Below are 13355 nucleotides of genomic sequence, written 5' to 3' on the forward strand. Positions count from 1 at the left end.
TTTACTGACTAACTGGAGGCAGGGCTATGAGCTGCCTTGCCTAGTAAGGTTGCAGCTTCCTTAATACTGTGTCAAAATTTGATTTTAATATAAAAAGTCTGTTTACCAAGTGTAATGGTTAATTTCAGCAAGATTTTATTGAGAGAAAGATACTTCAGGTGACTTCTGTGATGGAAGACACTGTCTTAATAGGCTTAAGGAGAAAGGCCTAATTTACTTAGGACATCTACAAAATATTTTTATCCGAACTCTTAAAAATAAAGGCTGAGGATGTTTTTAGAATTTGTGCACTTTGAAAATATGATAGTAATTGTAAAAATGACAAAAATTAGTGTTTGTTGTTGGTTTTTTTTTAAGGTTATATGTTTGGAAACCTGCTGCATTTGTCCCCATGTTATATGTTTACTTTTTGGAAGTTTAGAAGTAGTAGGTTTTTAGTGTTTATAAGTAGAGCTGTGTAGCTACTGCTCGTAACTGCTAAGTGTCTCCTTAATATTTTTTAATGCTGTGCTGATACTGTAAGCAGATAATATCTAAGTGGGTCTTACATTTTTTTTTTTTCCCCCAAAGACCTTTGGGGCAAAAATGATAGGGTGTTTTTCTGTTTGTTTGATACTGTGTTTTACGAGATTTTCAGAGCAGTGCTATAAGCTAGGGAGTATTTCACCTGTTAACTTGGTGACTGGACACGCAGAGTGGCTGCCTTGTTAAAGTGATGGCAAATCTGGGAACAGACATTGATGTATTTGATTTCAAGTTGAGTGAAATAATCATCTAAAATGCCTATTTTGCCTTTTTTTCCCCTTAATTTGTCAGATGAGGTAAATTGGGGAATCAAACAATTTTGCTGTTCAGGAATTATAATGTACTTAAATGCTAATGAAACCATATTCTTTCCTATCTTTCTTTAGCGCTGTGTGGTGCTGCGGTTTTTGAAGTCCCCACCAAACCAGAATAAGGTAAGACTCAGCATGTACTGTTGATAAAAGCCCGCAGGTAAGCTAATAACCGGTCTGAGGAGAAACAGGAAACCTATGAAAGAACTGTGATAGGAGAAAGAATAAGGGGATGTTTTGAAATGTGCCTGTATTTCAGGAGTTTTGGCAACAGGAGGAAATTTGAGGTCCTCTTACGTAACTAAGATTATGTGACTGCTGATGTCAAGATCTTTGTGCAGGACAGATTATAAGACTGCAACGTGTAGAAGGTACAGCTTTCTGTAAGGATAGTTGTGGCAACAGAGAAAGTGCTAATGTTGCATATCAACGTAGGAGTGCAGTGATGCTGAGGAAGAAAGGAAAGTTTTACTGTCTGTTGCTAGGTGGGGCAGCAGAGGAACAGCACAGGAGTGGCGTCATGATAAAAGTCTGCTGTTGACTAACTATTCAGTAGCTAAAAACCCATGGAATTTGGATGAAGATATGAAATATTCACAGAATAGCCTTTGTCAGTGTTTGATTTTAGTGTCCTGTCTGTTGCAAAAAGAACACGGAGGGACACAGTCTACCAGTTTCTTGGAGCGTGGCAGAAGGTTTTTCTGCTTGAGAAGGAACTGAAGCAACTTACCTTAGATTTGCTTTAACAGGGATAAAAAATATCAAGAACCAAAGGTGGAGGGTAAAAGTGAAGTATCAACACAGTGCTCCAAGGAGGAAAAAAAGAGGGCAAAAGAGGCAGAATTTGCACCTCCTGCCATTTCCTCAGTTCTGTGAGTAGTCTTTAGGGCATGTTACCTGAGACAGGGAATGGCTTGAGTTACAGCAGCTTCTGAGCCACGGCTTTGTAAGGTTCAGTGGCAAACTGTTCTGATGAAATATAAAAAGCATTACAGCTGTACTGAGAGCTGGGGGGGATGGACGAGTGCTTAATTTTGGGAGAAAAGAAACAAGGATGAATGTAAAGTAAACGTATAGGAAGGGTGTTTTCCTTGTTTTGCTTTAAATTGGGAAGATGAATGCGAAATGCATTCAGTTTAGAAACTTTTGTCCCTTGTTAAAGTAGATCAGAGGAAACCAGGGGAAGGCAAAAGCCATGAACACAGTGTATATACGAGTTATTTGACAGCCTTTCTGCTACTATTTTACTTGGAAAAAAAGTCTGGTAAAACTAAAGTGTGATTCAAGTAAGTTTTTGATCTACTTACAGAGGCAGGATTTAAAAAAATAAATTCTGTGCTTCTGTAGTAGTCCAAGATAATAATGTTTAGAGTTTTTACAAGAACAGGGAAGAATTCAGTGGACTGGAAGAAAGGAAAACAGCGCCTATCTCAATTTTTAATATAGCAGGGGAGAATTAGACCACAAGTTTAAATAAAAAGTCACTCTATTGCCATTTATTTAAGAAAACAAAACATCAAGTACCAGCTTTTTTGCCGCCTTTTTTTTTTTTTGAAGTCCAAAGAGATTGTTGCATAGTAATTGTTTTTAAAAAATATTGACAGTGTGATGCAGTCGCAAAGGAAGCCAGGAAGTGACTTTTCAGTTACCCACCACAGCGTTGAAGTTGATAATACTTCTGTGGACTGCTTTGGCATGCATATAGTTTTTTGGATTGGGATAGCAAAACACAAGAAAAAAAATCTCCTGAGCATGGTGTTCTGTGAGTATTTGAACACTGGTCAGGTTCTTGAATGTTGTTTTTTTTCCCCCCTGTGTGAGCAGATGAGTAAAATTGCTCAGAATCCTACAAAACATAGAGATAGATTCCAGTAGGTATTTCTCTGGGCTGTAGCTGATGAAGCACCGAGAGTTGGCTTTTTAGAAGTTTCTAAATACTTCTTAAGAAAAGTTGCTAACAGTTGTTAGCAAAACTTCCATTCAGAGCTGTCCCAGGCAGACGCGCTTCTCTTCTTGCTTATTGTAACAGCAAAAAGGCTATTTGTGGATGCAGGCAGTGGCGGAGTGTACCTCTGAAAGCATTTTAAACAGTGTCTCTCTTGAGTGCGTGCTCCAGATTGATAAATGCACACTATCAGAGCAAACTCCCCTGTTATATGTAGAAGTGTTAAATTTTGAGGAGAGCTGGCTTGTGGCCAGCTCCAGCAATTTGCATTTGCCTTGTATTGTGATTGTGTGGACTTTAGTGATAGACAATTCCTTTTGGCTTTGCCCTCTAAATAGACAATGATGTAATTTGAATTTATTTAATTATTCTGGAGATTTGATTTTTTTAAAGGATCAGGTTTTATTGGAGCAGAATGGAAGACTAAATATTTTATCTTTAGATCTGTAAAAAAGTCCTGGAGAATCAGAGTTTTGGGACAAACTTGGATGTAGCAACATAACAGCTGTAGAGGAGAAAATGTTATTTAGGTGTAATCTGTATTTCTGACTCATGCAAGATGAGTTAGGATATCAAGTGTTATATATCTGTGCACAACATTGTAGCTTATCCAGTGTAAACAACTCTGAAAGAAGCAGTTGAAGCAAAATATTTTCTAGTAAGATGCATATTGAAATTCAGATGTGGACAAATGTGTCTCGGTCTCTTCTGCTTAACTCCTTTGGAAAAGGTAAATAAGTCTGGATGCTGTTTTGCATTTATACTGTTTGGTTATGAATTTGGGACTAGATAATCTAGTAGTTAAACAAGGTGGTGTTATTGCAAATTGTAATCTTACTGTTACAATTCAGTGTTTTAATGAAAAATAATAATGTAACTCATGGGCTTGCATTTCTGGAGTAGAAAGTCAAATGTCGGGACCTGTGGAATGATTTTAATTGCATATTGCTAATTTTAGTGTATAAGTCTTCTGCATGAATGATTTTTTTTTTCCTTTTTATTGTACAGAACTTACCTGATGAGTTTTAGTGTTTTGCTAAATGAGCTGGCAGTAGTAATGGGTCCTTCAAAAGCTTTTCATCTTAGTGGTTTTTAACATTGAAAGGTGATGCTTCAGTAACCCGTTAGTTGTTTTTTGTTTCTTGTTTAGTGTATATCAAACATATTTGCTCTTTAAAAGGAGGTGAGCAGGTGTCATAAGCTCAATTTGTAATTTTAAAGTTGCATTGATCTCTTTAACTGGTGAGTCTTTCCTTGTAGTAGGAGTAGTAGCAGCAGTGAATGTCCTGATTTTCCAAAATGCTTATTTCCCAGTATGTGTGTGTGTGTATACATAAATATATGTTTAAAAAAAACCAACAGGCCTGTAGATACTATGTACGTCAGCAAACCAGGTCAGAATAATCTGTAAGTGGGAATTAGCTGAGATTTCTGTTACTGTATGAGATGATGTGACATTCCTTCTGACCATTCAGAATTTGTATGAGTTAAACAAAGGACTATGTTGTTCTTAAAAGGGCAGAAATCTGTATATAAATTGAAGTTTTTGCTATAGTATGTGCTCAGAATTGCCATTTCCCACTTCATCAGGTAGGAAAGATACTGGAACTATTGAGGTTTTAAATTGCCGGGGGGTGGGTGTGGGTTTCCGCTCTGCAAAGCAACTGCTTCCCCAGCCTGGAACAGATGGTACAGTGTGTTTGCCGGCTGCTCCGGGAGAGAGTAGAGGGGTGGGGGCAGGGGTTTCCCCAGTGGTGGTCTCCTCTGCCAGCTGGTTGAGAGAAGTGAAGGGGCTCAGGCTGCCGGCACTGCCCTCTGAGGGATCTTGGCGTGTTCAGCACTAGTGATGGGTGCACGGGCCTTCCTGGGAAGCACAGATTGAGCAACACTGCTGTAAAACATCCTTTTGCATACCCATGTGGGTGGCCTGCTCGCACATCTTGTTGCCTATTAATTATTTTTTCTTAAATACACTTCTTCAGACCAGATGACTGCGATTGAGAAAGTTACTCGGGCATCAGTGTGTGTTTTGTTCTAAGACATAAGCTGTGGAATATTGCCTGTTGTGAAGAGACTCCAAGCTTATTTTGGCGCTCTCAAAAGGATTCAGGGAGAGCTGTTCTGAGAAACAACTCCACATACAATATGCCAAGCATTTTAAATAATAAGTGCTGTCCTGGCCTTTATAGAATGATGGAAATGCTGTGCAAGTGCTTTGGAAAAAAATGTGTTTTTCCTACTTGCTGCAAAGGATTGTTTTTTTTGGTTAGTGCTTTGCATACTGAAGTAACAGTATGTAGTACAGTATGTTACTGAAGCAAGTGTGTAGTAATGTGTATTACTGTAGTAACTTTTCCTTCTCTAAAGCATTATTGCATATTGCAGTATTATGTATTGCTGCTTCAGTCTGGAAAATGAATCCTGCTAGAGGAAGAATATTAAACTCAGTATGTAGTCTTAGCAGACCTGTGTTTACATTAACAAACTAATCTTTCTTAGTCCTGCAACTTGTGCAAGTTTGTTAGGTAGCAAATCCTTCCGGGTTGGAAAAAAAAAAATCTACCTATTGTGATGGTATTATAAAACAAAGTTAGCTAGACTGCCTGGTTAGTGACAATCTCCTTTTACAAATCTCAACACATTTCATTTGTGTTGGATATGGTCTTTCCTCTTTTCTCTAGACTCTGTCATTATCTGAGTGTTGTCCTCCTAGCATTTCATTTTCTCTTACTCTATTCTACAGTGTAACATTTATTTTTTTTTTTCTTGTGCTTATGTTTTTTTTCCTCTCTGATTTTACAACTTGGACATGAGTGTTGCACTTTCTTTTCCTCCACTGTTACTTAATCCCAAGAGTAAATCTGTATGGTTTAGTGCTTTATAGCGTACAGTGGTATGCAAAGTAGTGTTTTTCCAGAAAAGTTTTGGGTTACAAAAGGATACAGGAGCTTGGAGATTGTCTATAGTGACAATAAAATACTGTGTAGAGAACCAGAGTGTGTTGGAGTGCTGGGAATGGGATAATATTGTTGTAAAGCTGCTCTGGTACCTCTTTAATGAGCAGAAGTCTGTCAGAGTCAGACTGCGCTAATGTCACTGTCCTGCTTCCAGTACTTGTTTAGCATCATTTTTATCTAGCTTGGCATTTTGGTCTTGTAGAAGAACTTTAGTGTTTTCTTCATAAAATTAATGGAAGATGACATTATAGTAGGATTTGTCATTGTCTGGGGCAGGATTCGGGACAGATGGCAAATTCTGTACCTGTTCCTGCAGAGGTTTGTGATGTGGCTCAGTCTTTGCAGCCACTGTCTTCCAAATCTCCAGGTGATGTATTTTACAACACTCAAAGCCTCTCTTGCACTTAACCTGTTGGTAAGAAGGCATGCTGTGCATCTCTTTTGAGTTTTAATAATAACAGTCAAAGACAGAGTAGATCTTGAGTAGTCTCCCCCACTTCCACCTTCCTCACTTTCTCTGTCTTTTTTCCCCTGAAACTTAAGAATCATCATCTCTTCTGACAGTTTTCCTGGTTATCCTGGCCTCTCAGGCAGCAGTGAGGAAACAAATACAGCACATTTCATGTGTCTGTTTAATTTCAAGGTGCACTGACCTACCAAACTCAGTAGAGCAATTAAGCTACTTTGCTAAATCATTGACTAGTATGTGTATGTATTCTTGAGTGTTGTTTATCATTATTTCATAGTTAAATTACCATGCTTCTGTCTTCCAGACTCCAGAGGAAATACTACACCATCTGCAAAACATCGTAGACTTTGGAAAACATGTCATGAAGCAGTTCTTTGGGGAGAACTATGTTCACCATGGGGTAAATGTTTTATTCTTAAAATAAATGGCTTATGCATTGTAAACACTGCAATGTTTTGGGGAACACTGAGTGCCAGTAACAGGAATTAATAGGGTTTGCAGATATTCCCGAGGAAGATAAATAGATATATACACACAGAGGCGCGCACGTACCCACACATGAAGCATTTGGATCAGAACAAAGATCCTGCTCTGTGCTGATGAGGTGATTGGATTGTACTGTGGTTTGAGCTATAATGAAAAGAATGGTCATTTCTTTGCCCTGCATAAGGTGAGAAGTGAGAGAGAGATTTTTAGACTAACTGCAAACAAGGGGAGAAACCAGGTTCATGTGAGTTGTCCAGCTTTCTGTGCAGTCAGAGGTAACCTTTTTCCTTGCCACCCACTCTGTTCTTCAGGGTGTCCAGATCTAGTTGACATCAGAGATTTGAGTGGAAAAGTTACACCTTCTCCTGGAACTTGAGTTACACAATTCTGCCTTGGAAGGGTGGGTTGTGAGACATGGGATGGAATGAAATGGGACTTTTTCATTTGTGAAAAGGGCAAAATGATGCAGGTTTCTTCATGCACATGAAACTTTTCACTGAAAATGTTCTTTCTCATGCATTTATTTAAGTTGGTTTTTGGTTTTCATAGTGGAGTAAGTATTGCATGTGATTGCAGGTACAGATCTTCATATAGATGGTAAATCAGAAGGAGAAGCTGCTGACTGTATAGTTCAGTATACTGTTGTTAATATCCACTGAACTTCGGTATTCCATTTTAAGACGCCCAAACTAGATATTAATTTTTGTGTTGAAATATGTTTTCTTTTTTTTTTTAATAGGAAATTGTTCAACTGCCTTTGGACTTCGTAAGACAGCTCTGTTTAAAAATTCAGCCAGAGAGGCCAGGTAAGTGCCAGGGATAGCACTAAAAAGGGGGCCTTCCTCAAGCTGTAAATAATTTTTCTTTATTATAAAGTAAAAAAGCATCATACCTCAGAATATGAGGAAGCTTTTTTTTATGTTTAGACAATGACAAGTTGAAAATTTGTTGTGAAGAAATGGGGGTGTTCTAGAATTGAAAGTTGCAGCTGATATTAGTTTGATCAGATTGGGGAAAGAGATCCTCTCTAAGCTTGTGTTTGTTAATTCTTGAACAAGCTTGCAACTTGCTGCGAAGTCCTTTACAAAGGTCAGTGAGGGAGGTGGAAGATGTGTCCCGAAATAATTGTTTTGATTCCATCAGTTTCTTCTCCTGGACTGTGCAGCAGGGCTTTGGAAGGAAGATAGCTTCAGAAACTCCACACTGAATTGTCTTGTTTTCAATGTTAGTATTTCGCTTGGGGCTAAGCATCTTCTGAGTCATAGCACTCAAGCTGTGTGTAACTTAACATTCCAGCTTTTCATGTCTCTTCCTGAGAGCTGGGCATCTCTCATTGCAAGGGGTTGCAGTGTTACAGGCTGTGCTGCCTTTAATGAGCACGTCCAGGATATGGGGCTGTGCTTGATTTCTCCCGAATCTTACATGGTGTGCTGGGTTCCCCATCCAGAGGTGAAGAGCAAGTACATTTTTCTAGTCCCCTTGGATGGGGTGGGGATTGAAGGGGACAAGTGTGTGGGGTAAGGGCGCACTGACGTTGTGAAACCTTTTGGAACATGCTGTAAGTCTTGAAGTTTGGCAGTCTCTGGTGTATTCCGTGTGAGGTGAAGCACTACAGAATTTGGTGTCAGTTGATCTTAGCAACACTTGGGTGCATCGTTCTTCATATGTGGCTAAAAGTACAAGCAGGTGTAAGCTCTAAAATGGACAAAGAGAAGATGTTCCTCATGGCATGTTCATCCATCTTATGTACTCAAACGTTCTTGAAAACAGCCAGAAAAACCTGCTTTAGCAAAGTTCCTTGAAGAAAAATGTGGTATTAAATCTAAGTACTGTAGCCAGTACTGTGATGCCTTTGATCCAGGAAAAAATGGAATTAATTTACATATAGTGAGCACAGGACACACTACTGCTGACTTGTCCTTACCTTTTTGAGAAACCTTTCCGCAGTGCCAGAAACCAGCAAGGAAAGTAAGTAGTGTCTAATAAAAGTTACAAAATCAATGATACTCTGGTAGAAGTGAATGATAGAATTTATTTTTATTTCTTAAAGTTAAATTTTTTGTGTCCACAGCTCCTGGGGATTTCTTTAGAGGAAGAAATGGTTGGGAGGAGCTGTCCAAGTGCTTTACAACAGCAAATCTCACTGCTTATTTTTAACAGGAATTTCTTTTTAAACCTCAAGGAAAGAATTTCCTTTAATATTACCTTTCACATAAGTCTGTCTAACTTATGAAGGAACTTCTCTAAAAGTTCAGATTTCTGGGTCTGTCTGATTTGGCAAGTGGCTTTCAGCTGAACGTGGATGTACTTTTGCTTAAGTTTGGGAAAAGAAAACAAACCCCAGCATTTTGTTGGAGAAAGGAGGTTTCTTCTTGCTCATGCTAGTGAAGTACAGCATGGAATTGCAGGTTGATGTCTAATGAGGCTTCCATTTTCTGAGATTTTTTTTTTTTCTATTGCAATATATTTTTCAGAATGGACATTTTTCTTAGCAATGGAAACTATAACAGAGCATACGTATCCTGTATGTCTCTTTAGTAACACAGGTATTTGAAAATCTAGGTGTGTATGTTTTTGTTAAATTTGAATTAAATCTCGCAGACCTTTCTCTGTGCCAAAGGATGTGTGTGGAGGGAGGTTATTTAAAGGCTTTATCTACATAATGCCTCTTAATCTTAGTCTGAAGCCATTTTGCTATTTCACTTCTTCTCAGGATTATATTAAAAAAAAATGCTATTTTTAAAAGGGTGGCCTTAGCGGAGGAAATTCTTGTTTTAAGTTGTGAGCCTGTGAGGAGGGGTAAGCTAACTTTTGTTCCTTCTATGTTCCTCTTCACTTCTTTATTATTTTGATGTAAACACTGGAATGGCTAGGAGGAGACTACATACAGACTAAGGAGTTGAGCGAAGCCACTTGCAGGTTCTGTTTAGATTTACACTTTCTCCCAAACTTCAGAATAATTTATGATATTCCTGCTAGTTTTCACAGATTCTTCTTGACTAGATTGAGGGGTGGTAGTTCATGCAGTTTTACTAAGCAAACATGAGATCACGTCTTTGAATGCAGTAGTAAGTCTCTTTACCTGTTGTCAGCCAATTGAATGCGCTCCCTTCCTGTGTCAGGCCTCACTGACGCCTCTCTTGGGTCGAGCTGGGAGCTGGCCAGTAAAAGCAGCTCTTGAGGCACTCTATGTGCCTATGACAGTTTTGAGGAAACTGGAAACATGTGTTGATAATGGGGAGGGCAAATTTATGCAAATGCATAATTGGCTAAAGCCTGCTAAACTGTGTCCTGTCTTTCTAAGTTCGCTCCCACCCCCCCACCCCATCTGGTGGACAAGACAACTGCAGAGTAAAATAAACATCCACACACCTAACTTTCTTGTTTGTGGTGCATGTTTTGTTTTCCCCAGAGTCTCGCTGTGATAAAGATATGGACACTCTTAGTGGTTATGCAATGTGCCTTCCTAATCTTACCAGGCTGCAGACCTATCGTTTTGTGGAACACCGGCCAATCCTCTGCATAGAGATTAAGGTAATTGAATAGGAGAAGATCCTTCTGGGGGTTTTGTTTGCATTTTTAAAGTACATACTGACCAGAGCAGTTTCAAAGGAATGCAGCAGTGGGCTAAGGCAGAGCTCACCGCTTTCACCGTGACCCATAGGATGAAATACGCCCCTCCCTCTTCCAATTCCCAATCTTTCAAAACTTGAGAAATTCCCAGGTGTTACTGGGCTTTTTTGTAGGCCACAGCAGTTTCGTGTGTCCTTATTTCCTAAGTGAGGACTCTGAAATAACTGGGAATAATATACAGGTTTTAAGCATTGAATGTTGACTGTTTTTTTTTTTTTTTTGTTTTCCTTTAACTGGAAAGATTTGCATATTGTGTGCCCTTATATTTCTATAAAGAAATACATTTATATTTATAATCTTGTTTGTTTGTTTGTTTTAGCCAAAGTGTGGCTTCATTCCTTTTTCCAGCCATGTTTCACAGGAGATAAAGCACAAGGTGTGCCGTTACTGTATGCATCAGCATCTAAAGGTAATTTTTTTTGGTCATCCTGCTTTCCTTTGACTGTACTGTGCTTTATTTGCTATTCCAGTCTTGCTTTCCTGTTGAAACTCGCTTAAATTTCTGATATGACTAAAGACTAGGTGGATACACATTGGAGTTGTTTTGTGTGAATCTGGTGAGAGATGGAACAAGTTCTGTGGGAAGCTGGAAGCAAACATACAATATTAGTCTTTGAGGACTATTAATGCTGTTAATTGGGTAAACTCTAATGTCAAATTTTCTTTCAAGTACAGCTCACCAAATGCACGGTGGCATTCTGTAACTTATAACAGCATGGAACACACACACCGAATTAATTTGACTAATGTCCGTTACGAATCTGAAATCGTGTAACTGTGCCTTACTGTAATTGAACGTTACCTTTCTCCGTGCTTTCCACTTGTGAATGCAATTTGAATGACGAGCTAAACATGAGTAGGAGGACCCATAGTAGTCATGAATTTTACATTCAAAGGGTTTTAAATGTCATCGGACCTCTGAAGACAGGATGTTAGTGCCACACACCTGACTGTTAAAGTAACTGAGAGTAGTTATTCCAGAAAGAGTGATTAACAGCAGTGGTGTGGATTTTCAACAGGTAGCAAACGGAAAATGGAAGCGACCAAGTAAATATTGCCCATTGGATCTCTTCTCAGGGTAAGTGTGTAACTTGATTCTGTGTTTTTGCCCCAAAATTTGTGTTACCGGTTTCTTTCTCAGATTACTTTGACTTTTGGTGTAGTATTAAGGATGATCAAAGCCTGCTTGTCTGACTTTTACAGTGAGATTTCTGGTGCTATATACCTCCTTACACCTATTTCAGAAATCACGAGTTGCTTATTGATGTACCAGTGCCTTTTGCTACATAACATTAAACCTAAGAGCTGTTTAGATTACTCAGATTTGAATTTCTAATTGTGAACAGCCATTTTGTCTTTGCACTGACTTCAGCATGAGTAACATGCTTAATGGGTGTGTTCACTTCAGGTGCCCAGTTCAGATTCCACAGAGCCCTCTAGGCTTGGGTGTAAACATTCTAAAGACTCTGAGAAAACATTCTTGGATTTTATTTTATTTTTTTCCCCCCCTAGAAATAAACAGAGAATGCACTTTGCTCTGAAGAGCTTATTACAGGAGGCACAGAACAACTTGAAAATATTTAAGGTAAACAATCAAATCTCTCTCCTTGCTTTTTTTGTCTTGGCTTTTAAACAATTTGACTTCAGCATCTGAACAGTCAAGATCCTAACTGGCACCATCACTATTGGATGCCACCAAAAGGAGAAAACAGGAAAATTCTTAGTTAGATTCAAGTTAGGACAGGTAAGTAATAATTTCCCAGAAGTAATTAGTCTGAAAGAATTGCCAAGGAACAACTAATAGAAAAGGACTTCTAAAGATGACCAAAGTTTTAAAACTTTATGTGCTTATTCAGGAGGAAGAAGATCAAGAACTTTGTATGTTGCTGCAGGTATTTTTTTCAAGTACTGTTACAGCATTCATGAAGGCCAAATGCACAGCATGCCTCACTGAGGAAATTAATGCCATAGAAAAGGCAACTTTTTATGTAGGAAAAATACAAAGTAGTAACTGATGGCTTATGCAGATTTTCAGATTAATTCTAGGAAATAAGATTCTTTACAATTTATTTCCAATATTAAACCAAGTATTTGAATAACTTAAACTTGTATGAACCGTCTTATTTTTTCTGTTAGTACAGGCAACTGTCACACCTTTTCTGTCCCTTTTTATGGCTTTCCCTTTTCCAATCTCGCTATAAAGAAGGTTGTTTCACATGCTGCTTTTTCACTATTGACATTATTCAGAAAGAAGTGATAGGACAATGTGCTAAGTATCAGTTCACTTTTATTGTTCTAATTACCTACAATTGATTAAGTTGAGAAGGTAGCACTTGATTTAAATGGGCTTTTTGGTCCTAATTCAAAGGTTGTTACCTGTGGTATCTGATTAAACTGAAGAGGGCAAATTTGTAAGAGATTGGGAATGCATGTATTTGTATGCAGGCTGTTAAATTAATAACATTTTTCTGTGCTATCTGTCTTAAAATACTAAATCTGATGCTTTGATTAACTAAGTACAAATAACTGGATTTCATTAAGTGCCTAATTTTTTTTTTTTCTCATTTGCAGAATGGGGAGCTAATTTATGGCTGTAAGGATGATCAGGACTGTGTGTCTGACTGGAACGAACTTGCTTGTCACTTAAAACCTTTCTTTTTTCCTTCCAATGGGTTGGTCAGTGGGCCACACTGTACAAGGACAATTGTTAAAGAACTAATCCATGTTATAACTATGACGCTACTAAGTAGTACTGATGCCTGCAGGGCAGGTGATATGAAGACAGTTCCTGTTTCACAAGGAAGAAGCTACTGTGAAGCAAGTGCTTTCAATAAGGAGCTAGTAAGAAATGGTAAGAAATAATTTCTTGAGCTCTGTCAGTAATTAACTGTTATCATGTAATGATTCAGATCTTTGCCTCTTGTTTGCTGTTTAATACCAATGTGGGAATGGAAACAGTGGAGTTTTAGTGACATTTAAAAAATGAGTTCTGAGCTGCATAACTGCTAGATAAGTGTTTTTAATATGAC

General features: G+C 38.3%; 2 protein-coding genes across 4 annotated transcripts in view; one reads left to right on the forward strand and one right to left on the reverse strand.

The window, feature by feature from the left end:
• IPPK (inositol 1,3,4,5,6-pentakisphosphate 2-kinase) overlaps positions 1–13355 on the forward strand; it is a 31570-nt gene that overhangs the window by 12740 nt on the left and 5475 nt on the right. Inside the window, exons 2-9 of the mRNA XM_010569249.1 lie at positions 912–959; positions 6512–6607; positions 7433–7499; positions 10106–10227; positions 10646–10735; positions 11346–11404; positions 11839–11911; positions 12898–13177. Coding sequence (XP_010567551.1) covers positions 912–959; positions 6512–6607; positions 7433–7499; positions 10106–10227; positions 10646–10735; positions 11346–11404; positions 11839–11911; positions 12898–13177 — 835 coding nt within the window. The remainder of the gene's footprint in view (positions 1–911; positions 960–6511; positions 6608–7432; positions 7500–10105; positions 10228–10645; positions 10736–11345; positions 11405–11838; positions 11912–12897; positions 13178–13355) is intronic.
• Positions 8340–13355, reverse strand: part of CENPP (centromere protein P) — a 165475-nt gene continuing 160459 nt past the window's right edge. For all 3 annotated transcript variants that reach the window (XM_010569247.1, XM_010569248.1, XM_010569246.1), the window contains one exon: positions 8340–8388. The gene's annotated coding sequence lies outside the window, so the exon portion shown is untranslated. The remainder of the gene's footprint in view (positions 8389–13355) is intronic.

This window comes from Haliaeetus leucocephalus, unplaced genomic scaffold, assembly GCF_000737465.1.
Source record: "Haliaeetus leucocephalus isolate CR32 unplaced genomic scaffold, Haliaeetus_leucocephalus-4.0 Scaffold265, whole genome shotgun sequence".
Taxonomy (NCBI): Eukaryota; Metazoa; Chordata; class Aves; order Accipitriformes; family Accipitridae; genus Haliaeetus; species Haliaeetus leucocephalus.